This window comes from Ambystoma mexicanum, chromosome 10 (genome assembly GCF_040938575.1).
Source record: "Ambystoma mexicanum isolate Mex_15411 chromosome 10, UKY_AmexF1_1, whole genome shotgun sequence".
NCBI lineage: Eukaryota > Metazoa > Chordata > Amphibia > Caudata > Ambystomatidae > Ambystoma > Ambystoma mexicanum.
Window position 1 is genome coordinate 303,605,500 of NC_090932.1, and position 19,670 is coordinate 303,625,169.

At 46.1% G+C, this 19,670-nt stretch overlaps 1 protein-coding gene across 2 annotated transcripts in view; it reads right to left on the bottom strand.

The window, feature by feature from the left end:
* Nucleotides 1-19,160, bottom strand: part of DGKD (diacylglycerol kinase delta) — a 1,999,080-nt gene extending 1,979,920 nt beyond the window's left edge. For both annotated transcript variants that reach the window (XM_069617880.1, XM_069617879.1), the window contains exon 1: nucleotides 18,941-19,160. In XM_069617880.1, the coding sequence (XP_069473981.1) occupies nucleotides 18,941-19,051 (111 nt within the window). In that variant the 5' untranslated portion in view covers nucleotides 19,052-19,160. The remainder of the gene's footprint in view (nucleotides 1-18,940) is intronic.
* Between the last annotated feature and the right edge of the window lie 510 nt (nucleotides 19,161-19,670).

Here is a 19,670-nt window from a genome sequence, read left to right on the forward strand (position 1 = left end):
CGTGTTTCCTGCTTTATGCACCAACTGATTTCTCTGTCCCCTTAGCTTCACTCTTCTTCACTGTTGGTAATTTTCAGCCCTTCTTGTTTTCATGCAATACAGATTTTCTGCCTTACGTATTTTGCTTTAATTTTAAAATGCTTCTTTAAAAAAAAAGTAAACATTTTTGGAGTTTTTTAAGCTTTTGTGAGTTTTATATTTAATTTAAGGTGTGGATTTTACTTGACAAGGCCATGTCAACTAAATATATTTTGGTGATGTGGATGAGGTCAGGTGGAAAGTTAAAGTTTTTAGTGGTGGCCACCGTTACTGACCTGCAGCGTAAGATCGGGGATCCAAGGGGATTCACTGCATGATGTGTTTAACAGGCCGGGGAACCCAGAGTCAGTCCGGATTCCTGTGCCTTGAAATCGCATCATACAGTGAACTACGAGAATCCACTGGGAACAGCATGCGCCATGGATGCACAAGCAACCGGGCTGTTTCCACCGCATTCTCCATAGGAATCAGAAGAACACAGACACTACAAAATGTCCGTCTTGTAGAATTTGAACATGGGATACTGCAAAAATGTAACATCGATTATGAATTAAAGTCGCTAACGGTTCACCTCAATCAGGTTTCTGCAGCTTGCAGCTCTCCAGATGTTTGCAACTACGATTCCCATGGCTCTACATCAATACACTGGCTACGACTAATAGGAGTTGTAGTGCAAAACAAATGGAAATATTGCAGACCCTTGCCTCAAGTTGCTACTCTGATTTAATTACATATATCTCAGCCATATACAAATAGACCAGTGTTACAAAGAGGCTGAATCAGTAAGAGGTTGGGTTTTATGAACTCACAAGTCGTCACAGGCATTAAACCGTACTTCAAAACATACAGACTTACGTCATGAACTGCAAACATTAGACAATTTCAAGACAAGGACATCCCACATGGACCAGATTATTCACAGGTTGTCTCTTCAATGTCACTCCACTATATGGCAGTTTTATTTCTTCCCTGCACATCCCGTATATTTGAGGCAATGCAAGCCTACATTTATTTGTCTAATTAACGTCTCATCTAGTCAAGGAGCAATGCAGTTTATGTATACCCAAGCTTACTCTCTTGGGGATTGCAAGGTTGGACAAGAGCACTTGCTGATCAAAGGGCAATTTTCGTAGCCCGTGCTGGATTTCTTCTCTTGCTACTTCTACACCAACTTTATAACTAATCCAAGCAGAAATGTTTCTAAAATTATCTATTCGCAGAAAAAGCTTTTCTCTTAGAGCTGAAGACCAGGAAAGGTATCAAATTACACATACTTGTCAAAATGTGTTAGAGCTCTTCCTTCCAACGCTCTGACAATCAAGTCCTCTAAATATCTCTCACTGCTTTTCCGTTTCCCGCAACATCTGCATCTCTCCAACTCTCCGTTCCTTATTTCACTGTCATTAGGTATTTTGCATAGCTCTGCGCTGTCAATTGGTATGCCTTCGTAGCCCTCTCCCATTTTTATCCTCTTGATAATGATTCGCATTCTCTACAGCTGATCCCATTCATTCATTACTTTTTAAAATATGTTTTAAAAATGATTATTGGCAGAAATACTGTACCGTGAAACGGTAACAAATAACTTTTCAAAAATGTGATTTGAAAAAAATATGCTTTTACCTCATGGCTGATTATTAGTTAACAGAGCACTCTTTTCATTTCATTTTTGGTGCTTTGAGCCAACTATCCTATTTCCAGGCAATGCAGGCAATCGTATTTCTAAGGCAATACAGACTCTCTGCCCTGTCCGAGAAGAGAGCCCACATCCAAGCCTGCGTCTCTGCGGCCTCTAAGAACATGGCCAAACTCTTCAAACTCTGCAACGAGCTGGCCAATCCTACTGCAGTCTCCACCTCTACTGTTCTCTCCCAGGCTATCTGCATGGCTCAGGCTTCTCACTTCACCACTAAAACTCAGGACATCCTGTCCTCTTTCTCCTCTCCCTTTCCCTCTCTCAGCCCCCCTCTGGCCACCTCTTCCTCTCCTCCTCCTTTCTCCTTTTTCTCTCCAATCACACCTGACAATGTTTCTAGACAAGTCTGATCTATGAAAGTGTCATCCAAGCAAGTGCTCCCCCGCTCCTCCGGAACCATCAAGGACCACCATATCGTCACCCTCGCCCCAGCCTTGGCTGATTTCTGCAATCACTCTTTTGCGACAGGAACTTTCCCATCCCCCTAAAGCACTCCCATGTGCACCCCCTCCTGAAAAAACCTTCCGCCGATCTTTCCTGTCTGGCAATCTACCACCCGATCTCTATCACTTCTTTCCTGGGTCAACTACTGGAAAAGCTAGCCAACTCCCAGCTTTCTCTCCACACTGAATCTGTTGGTTGTCTCCAGTGGCAGCTGGTGACTTTGAAAGCTGGTGGGGCGTACATTTCCCCGGGAGAATTTTGAAGCGAGCGAGCGAGCCCAACCCACATCAATGTAAATTGGCTTCTAAAGTGTGCAATTTACTGTCCAAACCCACAGAAATAATACATAAAAGAATTAGGTTTTATATACTAATGGTGGTACATTATTCTTTCGTGTGCAGGTGTGATGGTGTATTTTACAGCACCTTGTATTGAGAATACTTGGTACTATGTTGTATGTATAAAGAAATTCATTATATAGATATCCAGTAATGAAGGAAAAATATAATTTTGTCATGCTGTTACTGGCATTCATATGCCTTCATCCTGATCTGCTGTGCTGGCCAAACTTAATTCTCTAATGTCTTAAATTGAGAACACAGATTTTTCATCAGGGCCATACTAAGTCACAGATAATCCCCCCCCCCCCTACACAGTGGTGTAGCGACCATTGGGCATTGGGCAGATTGGGCTTTAGTGACCCCACCTTGAAATGTTGGGGAACAGGAGACAGTTCATTCTCAAAGCAGTCCTTTAAGTGTCTGGTTTCAGACATGAAGGAGAGAGTTAACTGCTTGTAACATTGAAGGTGCACCAGAATAGTCTCGTTAGAATGTATAAAGAAGTTAGATGCTCCCACACAAGTAAGTTGGCCCTTCTTCCAAACTCTCTGAAGTTACCTCCTCTCCCTACATTTGAAGGATTAGCCCCCTGCCCACCGAAATGTGTTGCCTTATTTATTAAAAAAAAAAACATAGGCCCTGTTAGCAAAGGCTGTTCTGTTCCACCATGCCTCCGAGTGTCAAATGACAAAAGTGGTGAGGTTTAAAATAAAACTGCCTTTGATGTTGAAATGCAATTAGGTAAAACAGCACAATTAAAGCACTACAGGATGCAGGAAGGAGGCCTAGGCAGCAGAATATTCTCAGCATCTGGTGTTGTCTGTCCTGTTTGTAGGAGGGTTTTCTCACCTTGACTAATGACCAATGACCAGCCTGGTCCCATGGCTTGCTGTCCTCAACATGTTAGGGCCCAGTGGGACAAGGAGGTGTCATTCAACCTTGAGGTACTGGGCTTCACCCCAAGCACCAGTGTGTCCCCTTGTTACTGCTATCGTGTGGGGGGTCTAACACTTGAAATTGGCTGTTTCGGTTTAACACAGCTGTGATAAACCCAGCAGGTGACCAGTGTTCCCTCCAGAATGGGTCAGTGATTTACCCTCAATGAAGCATATTCCGGGAGAGTGAAATTGTGTTTTCAATGGATTTACACTCCAGCAACCGTGGTAAATTAGCAAAACCCCAAGGCCGGGCCATGTTTGGAAGTGTGATTAAATGCGGGAAAATTAGAAGTTGCATAGATTATGTAACAGAATAAAACATGAGGTAATTCTGAAGGACGGACAGCTCGTCTTAACAATATAAAAAATGCTATAAAAACACCTCCTGCCCCCATCAGTGTCTAAAATACATTGCATGTGACCAAAATCAAAAGTGCCCCAGTAGCTATTTTACAGTGGTTTAACCACAATACGTTGGTGGGAGGGGATGCATTACAGCTCCTTAAAGGCAGAAAACCCCATCACCCAATAATTCACAGACAACTACCACTCTTAAAGGCAATCATAATGGAAGGAAGAGAGGTCAGGGTCAAAATACAGGGTTAACTGTTTACCCTCTTGCTAGAGCAGGTTCATCTGTGGCATTCATTAAGTGGTATCTAGGCACAGTAGTTGCCATTCCTTACTGGTTGCTGTGCTTTGCACCTTCGTAACTTAACCCATAACTTATAAAGGCAGGATTCAGCGGGCGGCAAGAGGCACTGCGCAGCTACAGTTGGGTGTGGGCTGGCCATTAAAGGGGACTTGGTGGCAGGAGGCCTGAAAGGTGCAAAAAAAGGGAAGTAAAAGTGAGAAATGGGATGAGGGGGCAAATACATCAGTGAGGCTAATGATCATATCCTTAGACCAGCAGCAGAGCAGTGATCTTAGTGTGCAACGTGTAGTGATTGACATGCTAGGAGGTGCTATAAATATGCTCCTTTTGAAGCCTGCTAACTCTCTGCTGCCTGACCTTCCTTAAACAATGCCATTTTTGCAACTTTTGCAATACAAAATAAAAGAATCAAACCAATTGTTTTACCTGTGTTGTATGTTAACCTTGTCTGATTTAATGCGGTCTGTTGCAAAAGTATTAACATGGTTAGATCGCTAAATAGAACATACATTTGAATTAATTGCGGTGAATCTTCGATTATTTGTTTCCATTCCAAATTCTCATGTCTGCATTTGCTAATATTTATAAGTGAGCTGTCTCATGAAAAGTGGAACATTCAAAAATGCGCGTCATCAACTGTTTATAAACAGATTGTATATAAAATACTGCCTGTGTATTATTGATTTTGACAAGTGCCACAAATTGGAGGCGAATGTATTTAGGCGTGTGACTCCAATACTTGGGAATAAAGACAAAAGCGTGCTTTACTGTTTCCCCTCAATAAATACGTGCGTATATGCTCACTACACGATGCTAGCTGAGGTGCCTTGCTCATTAAGCGTGAATTTTGCCAAAGATTAATTGTGCTCGTAATGGGAGCGCTCATAAATATACTTTTTACATGCAGACTTTAAAAATGCCCCATTTTCAAAGTGCGCGCGTTTAAACTTTGCCAAAAATGAGAGGCACTACAGTACAGACTGGGCACAATGTACCAACCCGTATGCCACATCTGTCACGCTGGCAGTGAGAGCCGAGCGTTGATGCAGGGCCTACCTGGCCTTAACAGCGTCGGCGACACACTTAACATCACAACTGGGCCCTGCATTCCCAGTGCATGGCTTGGACAGTCCTGGGAGCACCGTGGGGAAGTGTCCTTCTCACCCACACACGCTGACCAGCCTGGCTGTGTACGAGATGAGGGCCCTCTGCTGTTCTCTGGGCAGCTCAGAAGTCTTCTACTTCTACAGTCAACAACAACTCAACAGGAACTGAGAAGGGGGCCCCCAGATACAAACGTGCGCCCATCATCCCACCCACAAACATGAATGTCATTGGCTGACAAACAGCCAATGACATTCCAATAAATTCCTTGTTGCTATGCCAAGTTACAGTGGGTGTCAGATCCCGACACTGGTGCACTGTTTGCGCACAGATCAATACTGGCGGGGCCACCTCTCTAGTGCCCCGTCAGCATCTTATATTCCATGAAGCTACGTAAAATGCGTGGAGCTATGAGCTCCACGCATTTTGCATTGAAAAAAGCTGTGGAAAATGGGACGCGCCCCTGCTCTGTCAGTGTGGCAGGCCCAGCAGCCATGAAGACAGCACATCAACATTAGACTGGCTGGCAGATTCATTATTTAATCATTTCATTTGCTGCCACACTGTGCAAAACTTATGCAGAGCAGAAGACGAAGATCAGAGAACTTGTGTGAACACGGTTCTCTTCTCTGCAGAGTCTGCACACTTCCTTGGTGTTGTGGGGGCTATGGGTGTGGGGGCGGCGCCCCCCCGCCCTATTAAAGCGGCCGCCACTGGTTGTCTCCATGACCATCAGTCTGGCTCCAGAGCAGCCAGAAGGAGGGAAACTGCTCTACTGAATCCCCATGAAGATCTGCTCACTAATCTCGACTCTAGCCTTCCCTATGTCCTCATCCTCCTTGATCTTTTCTCCGCTTTTGACACAGTTAATAATGCCATCCTGATCAATTATCTCTGTGAGAACTTTGGCGTCATTGATCAGGCCCTGGCTTGGTTGACCTCCTTCCTACTGGACCGACCCTCCCAGGTCCAACTTCGGTCCTTTCCCTCCACCACCTCCCTCTCCATATGTGGTGTTCCCCAGGGCTCTAACCTCTCACCCTGGCTTTTCAATGTCTACTTGTCCCCTTTGGCCTACCTCATCTCTACCTTCTCCTCTAACTTTCAGTGTTACACGGATGACTCAGGAGTGGTGCGCCTCCAACGATCTCCGACTTAAAGCCTCTTCATGCGCCTTCTTGTGAGGCAAAAAAACTTGGTGTCATCTTCGACTCCACTCTCTCCTTACATCACGGACCAGTCCCACTACCAGCTGCAGCTCTCAGAGGTATTCTTCCTTTTCTCACTTTCCCCCAGAGGCTCACTGTCTCCAGAGCCCTGGTTCTCTCTAAGCTGGACTACTGCAACAGCCTCTTTCTCAATCTTCCTTCCTCTACTCTCCACCCTCTGCAACTAATCCATAACAGGACTGCGAGACGTGTCCCTGGCCTCAAGCTCAGGGATCGTGTCTCTTCAGCCAGCCATGAAATCTCTCAACTGTCTCCCGTTGGTTGCAAGGATCAAGTTCAAGACCCTCTGCATCGTCCACATGGCGTTCTGGGGCCAGGGCCTGCACTATATCCAACTCTCTCTTCCTAAACACCTTCCTTCTTGAGCCCTTTGCTCAGCCACCTCCAACTCTTTGAGGGTCAGACACTTCATCAGGCAGAGAGTGTGTGGTAGATCTCTCTCCTCTGCAGGTGCCTCTCTCCTCTGCAGGTGCCTCCCCCTGGAATGGCCTCCCTGCCCCTCTCAAACTTGGGACAACCTGAGGTTCCGGAAGCAGCTCAAGACCTTCCCTTTCGCTTCTATTCTCTCTCTCTCTCTCTCTCTCCCCTTCTGACCTACCTGTCTGCTGCGCTGACTAGTTGCCTGGCTATCCTCAGAATCTCAATGGGCAACAGGCTCCTCCATGACCAGTAGCCCTTGCACTGCCTCTGGGCCTACCACGCACCTGGGGCTGCATCGGTAACCCTACAGTCTCCTGCCTACTTGCATTTACCCAGAACCGTGCTGCCCTGACTGCACTTACGTAGAGCAATACTGCTCTGAATGCACATCCCCCTTCCCTCCCGCTGGCACTTCTCTCCCTCTCCTCCCTGCTCTTGCATGATCTGAATGACAAAAGGCCTAGTAAGATTGTTTGTTTTGTCCTCCCTACCTGGTCTTGTCGCACCTAGAAACACTTGTGAACAGGCGTGTTATAAATGACTCATCATATCATATCATATCATGCACCCCCGTTAACTTTTATCTTTCAGAGCGTAACTTCATACCACATCTCCCTTTTTCACAATCCAGCATCCTAGCCACTACCTGTCTTTGAATAATAGACACCTTTCAAATATTTGTACACACTGCTCTACCTGAGAATCAACATTTGCATGCCTTAGTATGCTTCTTTTTGGGAGGAACATTTTATGTAAAATATGTTTGATCCAATATATATTCACTGTTGATTTTGTCACCAAACTTACTAAATGATGCCTGTTTTCGCACATTGTCTTATTTCTCCCATCTTCCTAGAGCTTACATTTCACTCACCCTTCTATGCCACCAGTAGACTCCAACTCTCACATACCTTGCCCCTCAGGTTTACTAATCTATCACCATCTAAAGCTTTCAAGTCTCTTAGAATTGTGAACTTTCATAACTCTCAAATGTCACATCTTCCTTATCCCCTTTAATCAAACTTCCCCTTCAGTGCTCAAATGTTCTCCATCAGCTCTGTATTGCCTGAACTACACTATGATTACCTCAGCTTGTTTTCCCCGCCTGAATCAATCCCCTAACTGCTCCCTTCACTCTGCAAATGTCCTTTATTCCATGGATCCTACTATTCTCGCTTGGGTCCTCCAGCTTCTCTAACTCGCTCTTTACACTTGGGCTGTCCAACTCTCCTTTATCCAATCCAAGCCTCTGTTTCCCTTTCCAAATCTCTGCTCTCTCAAAGGTGATATCAACTATTCGGGTGCACCCTCCATCTCCAGCCCTCTCATCATGGTCTGCCTTTCCAACTCTACTCTCTCTGCCCCATAGTCCAGTTAAGCTCCTGTATCCTTATCACTATCCAACTCTCCCTTCAACTTGTGCACCTCCAACTCTCTTCGTTCCTCCAACTGTCCCTCAGTAGCTCCAACTTCGGTGGCCCCCAAACTGTTTCTTTTCAGTGGGCACTGTCATATTGCTGAATTTTAGGTACGATTTTTCAAGATAAAGATCTGAGAGAAGATTGTTCCAGAATTTCAGTAGAAAGACTGAAAGCAGACAGACATCTCTAATATGAATCAGAATAACAATACATGCAACAGATGTCTAAAGCTGAACATGGGCGATCTTTGTAGATGAGACATGGGGATTTCACCCAATTCTCGATCCAATCCAAGACAGCTGTAAATGGATTTTAAGTGGATTGTGTCCTCCAAAGTATTCCTTATCTTAGATGTATTCCATCCAGCTTTGCTGCTCTTCGGAATTTTTTTCGCCAGAGGGCGCTATGCGTCGATGTGGTCGAGTCGATGGTCCCTCGAGGGCCTCCGTCGAGGGTGACATCATCGGGTGTATAAGTAGCACGCGCGGCGCCCGTTGGCCTCAGTTCTGTTTTCCGCAGTTACCTTGCTTCGGACATTCGGCGCGCCTCGAGTTCTGTCAAGAAATATAATATAACGAGAAGTAATTATGTCCTCGTCATCGACGCCGACCACGACCCCGAGATCGGGTTTTAAGAAATGCAAGTCGTGCGGCTCAAAAATGTCGATCACGGACCCGCACCGCGAGTGTTTGTGGTGTCTCGGGGAAGGTCACAACATGGAGGCCTGTTCGAAGTGTCAGGCGATGACGGGGAAGGCCTTGCGAGAAAGGAGAGGAAAGCTACAGGTAGGTCGGAAGGATCGAAAAGCCTCTAGCGTCGAGAACCCATGGGGAAAAATCACCTTGACGCGAAAGGCATCGATCTAGATCCCGAAGCGATTCTCATCGCTCGTCGTCTTCGTCGAAAAAGTCGAAGAAATTACGCCATAGGTCTCCCTCCACCTCGTCAGACGAGTCTCCGAAAATGAAATGCCCCACAAAACATTCGTCTACCGAAGAGTGGGAAGCATTCAGGGTCAAAATGATGGAGGTGTTTGAGAAGGCAAAGCCTCGGTCTGCGCCTTCTTCGGAATCCGGCTGGGCGCGTCATTGCTCCGACACTCGTGCGCCCTCGAGCCCGGGTGATCGTAAAAGGAAGATAGGGAATCTTCCAGGACGCCGAGCGATAAACGCTCGAGTCGAGTCGACCGCTCGAGGTCACCAACGCCGTCCGAGACCTATCTCCGTTCGAAGGGGAAATCGCTGAAGGCCGCGTCGATGCCCTCGAAGCAGTCCCTGTCGACGACCACTATGTCATCGACGCCTTTATCGACGTCGACGCCGAAACCCTTGGCGCCAAAGGCTCCAACCAAGCCAGGGCAGCCAGAAAAAAAGAAGGAGAAAGTTACAAAACATGTAATTTCTTCAGAGCCTGGTACTACACCTCTTCCTCCTCCTCTCCCAGAGAAGGTTTTCAAGCCTCTCCCTAGGAAGGAGTTTTTCAAATCCTTGACCTCAATTTTTGAGGAACAGGAGAGATCCAAGGAGGAAAATGTACCTTTTGGATTGCAATATGGCACCCCAAATGTCCCAGAATGCTTGATCTCAGAGGAAAGCAGAATTAGGGATTTGGTGGAGTCTTTACACAATGCAAGTGGCATTGACACCTCTCCTGAGAATGACTTTGGAAGACCAGATCCAGGAGAGCATGCCAGTCCATCTTACCGTCAGTTAATGACCAAGGTGGTAGATTACTTGGGATGGGCTAGACCACAGCCCAATTCGTCCAGGACGATTTAACAGACATATTGGACCATGGTCCCACTGAAGACCGAGTACTACCTTTTCATGTAGCCTTAGAAAACAGGGTCGCCAAGAATTGGGAAACTCCGGATTCTATTCCTCCGGTAAATAAATCCCTCGCATCAAAATACCGCCCAGCCAGTAGCGACCCCGGCTATCTGTCAAAACATCCAACTCCTTAGAGTTTGGTCATACAGGCAGCCACAGCTTCCAACAAACTTGCGTACCCGTCTATCCCTCCAGACAGGGACGATAAGCGTGTGGATGGTTGGGCACGGAAGGTATTTTCAGCCGGGAGCATGGCATTAAAATCTGCCAACTCCACATGTGCCTTGGCAAAATTTTTGTACACTCTGTGGGAGTGCATCGCAATGGCGGCGAAGCACATACCAGAAGGGGAAGAAAGGGAAGGTTTCCTAGCCATCGTTAGAGATGGAAAGGAGGCCATGCAGGAATCCCTTCAATCTGGATTGGACACTGCGGATAGTGTAAGCAGGTCCATGGGCACTAGCACAGTAATGCGCAGGTTTGCGTGGTTACGGAAGTCGGGTTTTGCACCGGACGTACAGAACCGCCTCCTGAACATGCTTTTTGACGGGTCTCACCTTTTTGGCAACAAGGCTAACAAGAGTTTTGAGAGGTTGCAGACCTCAAAAGCAGCGGCAAAATCTTTAGGAGCTGCTATTAGGCAACCTCAGCCTTTTCATGCGCAAGGGCAATCAGGGAGGGGACGATCCTATCGTTATTACACCTCATACGGGAAGACGAGAGGAATGGCCAGTCAAAGGGGCCAAAGAAAGGCCACTCGCGGTGGACTAGGAAAACATGCTAAGCCAGCTCCAGCTGCAGCCTCTTTGCCATCAGCAGCTGCAACATCCGCCACAAAACCACTTTGAGGACCGCAAATGGAGGGTCAGGTTCTCCACCCAGAGGTCATAACCCTGAGATACAGGGATTGGAACCTTCCAGATGATGTTATGGAGATGTTGCTTTCGGCAAGAAGGCCAGCAACAAAGTCTCTATACCGTTGCCGTTGGAAAAAGTTGTGGAACTGGTGCAGGGAAAAGAATGTCGATCCTTTTCTATGTTCTATTCTTGAAGTACTACTTTCCTTCTGACCCTAGCACATAGAGGTCTGAATATCGGAACAATAAAAGGTTACCTTGCAGCGCTTTCCATTTTCAAGTGCTCATCGGAAGAATGCTCCTACTTCAAAATTCCTTTGATGACACAATTCTTAAAAGGTCTCACTAATGTGTTTCCCCCTCACCCATTTCAAGTACTGATTTGGGATCTAAATTTAGTCTTAAAATTCTTAATGTGTGCCCCTTTTGAGCCTATGCACACGTGTCCATTAAGATTATTAACATGGAAAACAGCCTTTTTAGTTGCTCTAACATCAGCAAGAAGAGTGAGCGAATTGCAGGCACTGTCTTCTGGGCCACCCTATACTGTGTTCCATAAGGACAGAGTTGCATTGAGGGTTAAACCATAATTTTTACCGAAGGTAATATCTGATTTTCATTTAAGTCAGAAAATTGTTTTACCCTCATTCTATCCTCCACCTCATCCTTCTAAGGAGGAAGAAAGATTACACAGACTGGACCCAAAAAGAGCTTTAAGCTTTTACATCTCTAGACTTTCTAGGATTAGAGTGGACAACCAGTTGTTTATAGGCTACACAGGAAGAAAACTGGGTCAATCAGTAACAAAACAGACAATTTCACGCTGGATTGTGCTTTGCATTTCAGAATGCTACAGATTAGCACAAAAAGACCCACCAGAAGGGTTAAGGGCTCATTCCACCAGAGGCATCGCCTCTTCCACAGCCCTTCAAAGAGGTGTCCCAATAAGGTCCATTTGCGCAGCAACAACTTGGTCTTCACTTCACACCTTCTCAAAATTCTATAGCCTGGATGCTTCCCAGTCTAGGGAGCTGACTTTTGGAAAAGCAGTACTTTATTCCGCCATCTAAAGGCATTGGTGGGAAAACATGTGACCCCTCCTCCAGAGGAACTATGCAAAATACTGCTTTGGGAGCCTATCTAAGATGAGGAATATGTTGGAGGACACAATCCACTCGAAGAACAAGTTACTTACCAACTGGTAACGTTCTTTCGATTGGATGTTCCTCCAACGTATTCCTCATCACCCTCCCAACCTACCCCTCTGTAGATTTTTTTCCGGGTTATTGCCATCTCAAATCTCGCAAGGCTGATACCTCTCTGCCGGCACAATCTACACAGTACAAGATCACAGATACAAAAGAGGGGAAAAACAGAACTGAGGCCAACGGGTGCCGCGCGTGCTACTTATACACCCGATGATGTCACCCTCGACGGAGGCCTTCGAGGGACCATCGACTTGACGACATCGATGCACGGCGACCTCTGCCGAAAAAAATTCAGAAGAGCAGCAAAGCTGGATGGAATACATCTAAGATGAGGAATACGTTGGAGGAACATCCAATCGAAAGAACGTTAACAGTTGGTGAGTAACTTGTTCTTCTGAGATGTAAAGTCAAAATCCCAACTTTTCAGGCCGTTCCATAAATATACTTGGACGTTCTGTGCCCTGTGCAATGGTAGAGTGTTTCGAATATGCTTAGGTTGAGAGGTTAAAACACCCAAGATTTAAATTAGCATCTGAAACACCACTGAAGTTGTGTGCGCAGTCGGGGGAGCGGGGTGCCTTCTAAAACGTTCTCAAGGAAAAGAAGATCTTATATGCGCTACGAATAACATGATCACATGGTTGTGACCATTATGCAAGGTTTTTATTTTTGCAAATGGAACGAGCATCCTTATTTTCTCCATTTGATCACAAGTACTGAAAATGACTGCTCTGGTTTTTCCATTCATTGAGCGGAAGCCAGTTCTGGCACACCCCTCATCAATTTTGGAGCAGTAAGAAGCCAAATTGTAACACGGACACTACACCCAGCCAGCCTGGTATTGTCTCAAATCCCATTTGGAAAAGGAGCAGAGAGCTAAGGAGACCCCACCAGATGAATTAGGAGCTGCAAGAAAGGTGGAGGATTTAACAGATGTTCTGTATCCCCAAGAAACTATTTAAACGAAGCAGTATGGACTCCTACAAAAAGTTCCAGATGGCCAAGCAAAGGGGAAGTTTCACCATGTTGGTGAAGACGGTACCGTCGAGGAAGAGTTCTTTCATCACTACTCTACAGGAAGAAATCCCAGATACCAATCACAGTTGTATGTGTGCCTCGTTCAATCCAACTTTCCTCTCGCAGCATTCCTCCACTCTCACAAACACTGCATGTGTTGTTACAGTGAAATGCAAGGTTCATATGTACTTTTTGTATTGACAAATTGCCCTGAGTCAATTAGGCTTTTAATTGTTTAAAAACAGAAAAGCGCACCCAGTAATCCCTGTCTGTCCCTTCCAAGCCCAGTCCCTCCCTCCCTCCCGACTCCCCTGTTTGGCTTCCTTAAGATCTTAACACAGTTTCCCAGGTCAGCCCTCTGCCCATGCAGCCCCTGCGGCTAAGGGCCCCAATGCAAAGTGCAGCTTCCGAAGCAGTGGCTCCAGTCAGTGTCTGCAGGTGTCAGCAGAGGAAGCCAGGGGCCTCCCTCGAACATTCTCCAAAGGCAAACCACTGCCCTCGCCTTCCCATGGCCTCCACGTAATAAGCACTCCCTTCCGCCTAGCCATCCGGAATTAGAAGCACAAGACTAATCCATAGATCCACTACTACAGCCATTTACCAGTGGCTGCATAGACAGCTCACCATACCAGCAATTGCGACAGGCCACAGCACCCTGACAAGACCCACGACAGGTAGGCTGCTGTCAACCAGCATCAACGGAGAAGGTAGGAACAATCTATTCTATCTTCAACATCTACTGACACCACCATACAAACTTTCTGTGCCATACTACATTGTGAAATTTAGGCCTCTTGGGCTTTAACTGCATTAGAAATTGCACTTCCAACTAGGCTTCTCTCCCACTATACAGGACCATTCCAAGTGTGCCCCCTGTATTTTGAAAGTGCCCTGAAACTGCTAGTGAACTACATTTGAAATTACTTTTAAATTGCTATTGAAGTTTAGGCCTCTCTCCCGGTGTACAGGAACTTTCTAAGTGTGCCCCCCTGTATTTAAAGTGCACTGAACTGTTTTAAACTGCATTTGAACTGCATTAAATTACTTTGAAATTGCTATTGATGTTTAGGCCTCTCTCCCACAACACAGGACCCTTCCAAGTGTGCCCCCTTTGTTTTGAAAGTGCATCTAAACTGCTTTTGACACCACTTTAATTGCATTTGAAGAGGTTTTGAAACCCGAGCCTCTCTCCCATTATACAGGACCCTTCTAAGTGTGACCCCCTTAACCTGAAACTGCATTTGAGCCACTTGAAATTACTTGAAGTTGAACTTAGGGCACTCATCCCACAACACAGCACACTCTCCAAGTGTGCTCCCCTATATTAAAACTGCATTGAAATTACATTTGAACCACTTTGAAACCACATTTGAAACGTAGGCCTCTCCCCCACTATACGGGACTCTCGAATCTCAGCGTGCTCCCCTGTAATATATACCACTCTGAAAACTGGGCCTCTCCACCTCAATACAAGACCCTCAGGTCCAATTTCTCTCTGGTATCAATGTGCACTGTGAGAAAGTCTACTCTAGGTGTCCCCACCCCATCTCTTAATTTAAACTTGCCACACTGTGAAGCCAGAGCCTTTCCCGCTATCCAGATACTCCATCCTAGGTGTTCAATTGCTGCCTGGGTCTCCCAGTCTAGGTGTTAATCGCTACCGGTCACTTAGAGCCTTGCACCTTCCTCCCGATACCTAGGCGTCAATTTGGCCTTTATTATCACCAACCTCCTTCAAACCTAAACCTCACCCATCACCCAGGCATCTCCAACCCGATACTTGACTACCCCTGCCATCTGCAAAGCCAAAACCCTCTCCCGATAGATTAAGGTCCCAATCTTGAACACAGCCTACCTTGCGGAACCAAACCTACCCACTGCGGTCCAAGGATCAGAAACCAAACTGTTCAATCAGCTTTGTTTCCCCGACGAAACCTACATCGATTCGGACTTCTGATACCCAACATCCAAGAAAACAATCTCATTGTAAACCACTTGTAAAATTCTGAACTCTCCACCTCTTGTCCCTTAGTCGTCTAGGCATTATGAGCTGCTACTACTGAATCCTAGGAACCTAACACCCAGGACATCCAGCAAGGACCTAAGCCTGTAACTAGTACCATAATCCCCTCCAGTTACCTGCACCCTTAGCCCAACCATACACCCTCCATCTAACGTACTATACCCCCAGGACAGTCCTCCCATTGTGATAGGAACACCATATCCAACTGACTGAACAAAGACAAACCCTCGAAAAACTCCAGACATAACAATTTAAGAGGATTGGAAATAACTGACAAAACAAAGTCCCACTGACCCAAGACACAACTGACCGAAGAAAGACAAACGCCTGCGGAAATTAGTAGACGGACCAATTGAATATTAAAATCAACACTAACCAGGCAAGAGGCACCACAGTTGGAAACCGCCCCTATTAACCTAACACCCAGACTAACTCCTCCCAACTAAGACCAAAATGACCCAACGCAAAGAGAAAAGGAACACAGTACAAATAACACAGATACACAAGCTCAACCGGCCCCAGCAGAAGACCCCTTCAATACAGAACACACCCTGCAAAACAAATACTGTAGACAGAACAAACATCACAAGAGAAATATCCCTATGCCTTACACCGTACCTCGAACCAACCTAAGAACCTACATACTCCCAACAACACCAACATTTCCAGATTGCCAAAAAAAAAAAAACACCAGAACAACGGAACAAAAGAAGAGGGGACCCGAGAAGAGAATTGGACGACGCCAACTTACTTACTCCCTACATCACAAGAACAGATGGGCACTATCGACACCCACACCAAATGACAAGAGACAGAGAAACAATAGAATTCAGAGACCCAATTATCAATCTCACAGACCGTTTCAATGACGAAGCCGCCTTCACAGAACCTCTAGCGCTCGAAGGCAACATAAAAGCACCCCAACTGAACACCCACAAACCAAAACCGGGAACAAAAAATAAACAAAATGACACCAAAAAGTTCCACTGCAATCTAATCAATGCAAGATCAATGTCCAACCATGCCACCAAAATCTATGACCTCCTAAGTGACGGAGGTATCGACATCCTTTTCGTAACCGAAACATGGCTTGATGACAACTACAACATCACCCTCAATAACTGCCTGCCTGATACCTTCAAGTGCATCCAAGTAAACAGGAAAACAAAAAGAGGTGGTTGACTAGCAATCATCTACAAAGAACGCCTGGAAATTAAAGCAGAAGATCCATTAAACATCAACAATTGTGAACCCCTAATCAAACGTCAATTAACAAATCCCAGAACAATCTTGAAATTCATACTGATGTACAGACCACCAATGTACGATGCGGCCTTCATTGACTGTAAAAAACCTGGGAGTCCTGGTGGACAACAAACTCACTCTAGAGCCACAAGTAAACGCCCTAATCAAGAAATCTTTCTTTCTCCTGCGATTGGTTAAAAGGATCCTACCGTTCCTCTCATTCACCAACAAAACAACTGCCGTCATTGCCCTTGTCATGTCCAGACTAGACTACACCAACAGCCTACATCTAGGCCTGCCTGAACGACTCCTAAATAAACTCCAACACATACAAAATGCGGCGGCCACACTGCTCCTTAAACTACCAAGAAGAGAACACATCACACCACCGCTGGAAACGCTACACTGGCTACCCATCAAACAGCGAATCAAGTTCAAATCAATGTGCATAACCCACAGAGTGATCCACGACCAAGGTGCAGAGTTCCTCAGAAGAAAACGAAAAGTACATCACACTGCAAGGCCACTCAGATCTAGCAGCAACATCCGCCTGGAACTCAAATCATGCAAGAAAACAAAACCTGGAACGAACTACCAAAGAACATACGGAACACAAAAGATCATCTACAATTCAGGAAACTCCTCAAATCATGGCTCTTCGTCCCATAACCAGAAAGAATGCTGATAAAGACACACACAAATAGGCCGAGAGAAGAACCTACCCCGACTCCCTTAATCATCAACCCTTTAAAATAAGGATATGTAACACATACACTTATCAATTACAAACAAATCACATCAATCATACCAAGGCACACCCCAGATCAATCGGAAGGGAGAGCAAGGTATGACCCAGCAATAGCACCAGGCATTCTCCTCAAAGGCACAGGCAGCAATGGACCACCGACAGTAATAAATAGGAAGGAGTAGGGAATGATAATATAACTCCACAACCTAAGTAGGGATTTTGCTCGCCCCTGGGTGTACTAAAGTCAAACTTAGATGGAGGCCAGCCGCAACCCCGGCCCTGAAACTAGACAGTCAGGAAAGGGAAGAGAAGACTATACCACCCAATGGACCACCGACAGTAAATAGATAGCAAGGAGAGCGTTAAGGATAATGTAACACCACTATCGAACTAGGGACAAAGCTCAACGAACCTGGGGTACTAAGCCATTTTAATCTGCCAGAACCAGCCACGGCATCACCACATAAACTAGATAGTAAACCAAGAGAAGAATATACCAACCCTGTATGACAACCTGCAGTATAAACTAAACCACAGGGATTATGAGACATACACCCTACTAAGCAAAACCTCAAATTTCTGCATACTTAATTCACACAAAAACTCACACAACCACCTCTCTCAGAGCAAACCGCACAGACTTCACAACATCGCAAAAACAATCAACACACAGATTGATACAACAGCATGCGAAGACCCGATTTGATCCTATATACACACCCAAGCAAAGCGCACGCTGAAAACCGAATTGAAGCTGCCAACAGTACACCACCTCTCACTTTCCTACGCCCTCTTCACCCACTAACCCATCCCCCCACCTTTTGTTCACAGATCCACCTGAGCGCCTGCAGACTGGTGCGCTATATAATACCTTTAACATTAACATTACAACTGGACAGTATTCCTGCCTGAGATGCTCATCTTCTTCTTCTACAGCATATCCTTTTCTGTTCAGTGTGTCAAATTCCGGATTCTCCAGTGTGGTGTCTGTATGTATGGGAGTTTATGAATGTGCAATATTTTACATAGCCCAAATACATCGGAGCTCTGCGGTTTCTCCGTTGTATGCGTGAGAAAACCATCCTGGCTTTTCACTTTGCATGCTGGGTACTGGAGACCAATACTTATAATTGTAAAAATGAAACTACAAGTCCCAGCACGCAAAGCGAAACCAGGCTGACTCCGGTGTCACGCATGACGTGGACAACTTGGAAACTTTGCATATCTGCAAAGCATGCTCCATACTCTTCACTTCCAGCAGCATTCTCACTTTACTCTGCTGCACTCTTCTCCCAGCATGCCTTTGGTTAATGTTTCTCCCCCATGCCCTCTGCTCGTCTCCTTCCTTCATCCTCTCCTATCTCTGTAGCACTTTCTCGATCTTGTTCTACTACATGCCGTTTCGTCGCCTCTAACCCTAAAATATGCCCCCACCCCCACTTTTCAACATGCCATAAACTCTCCCCTCACGCCTCTTTTCAATACCGAAACCATCATCTCCCACCATGCCCTCTTTACAGGGAGTGATGTTTCCTTCCCTCAACAGCCAGACCCGTGCTGGCTTCAGAGTGCACCCCTTTTCCCGGCTCTGCGCGCCGCCCCCAGTTTTAATGTTCGCCTCTTTCCAGCAACTCCTTGCCTATTCAGGCTTATGTGGAAAGCCGGCCTGTACTCTTGCCGGTTCAACTCCTTCTGGACTGGGGTTGTTGCCCCCCGACCCCCTCACCTTCTGTCGTATCTGGCCAGAAGTGGACACTTTACGTATAAGTTTCTGCAGGGCTCCAGGCTCGTTCTCCGGGTCACTGTCCGAAGAGTCCTCGGGCGGCAGCGCCGCCATCCTGCAGCGAAGGCCGGGGGGGACCTGCCAGTGGAGAGCAGGCGCCTGCCGGGAAGCCGTGACAACTACACCCCGGTGATTTGAGGAAGCAGCGACCTCTGCAGTGAAGCGGGACTGCTACAGTGCTACAGCCCGGGGATCCGAGGCCTGCGTGATTATGGCGCAGCGCCATCGTGTGGCAAGAGTCCAGTACTACTGCTTGGAAATGCTAATGTTTGTACTAAAGCTAGATTTTTTTACCTACCTAAATCGATGACCTCTGTAGAATTATTCCCATTAATCATTAGGGTATTCATTTAAGCATGAACTGAGCTAGCCCTTAACATTTTGCAGGGCTTATAAGGCAACTGAATATTGCATTCCGAGTGATCTCGCAATGCTCAAAATGAACACCATGTTTCTAACGTCCCTTTATACAACTATGTTTGCCAGGTGCATATGCCCGTGTATTGCCTCACAGCAGTAAGCTGCATGCTAAGTAGCATAACATAACTGCTATTGGCTCAAGGAGATCTTCTTCTTAATTACTGAAAGCGTGGGACCCACGTAGGCGCTTCCCCATCCAATAGGATGATGTGCACCAACCCACCAATCAACACATAGCCCACATAAACTCACA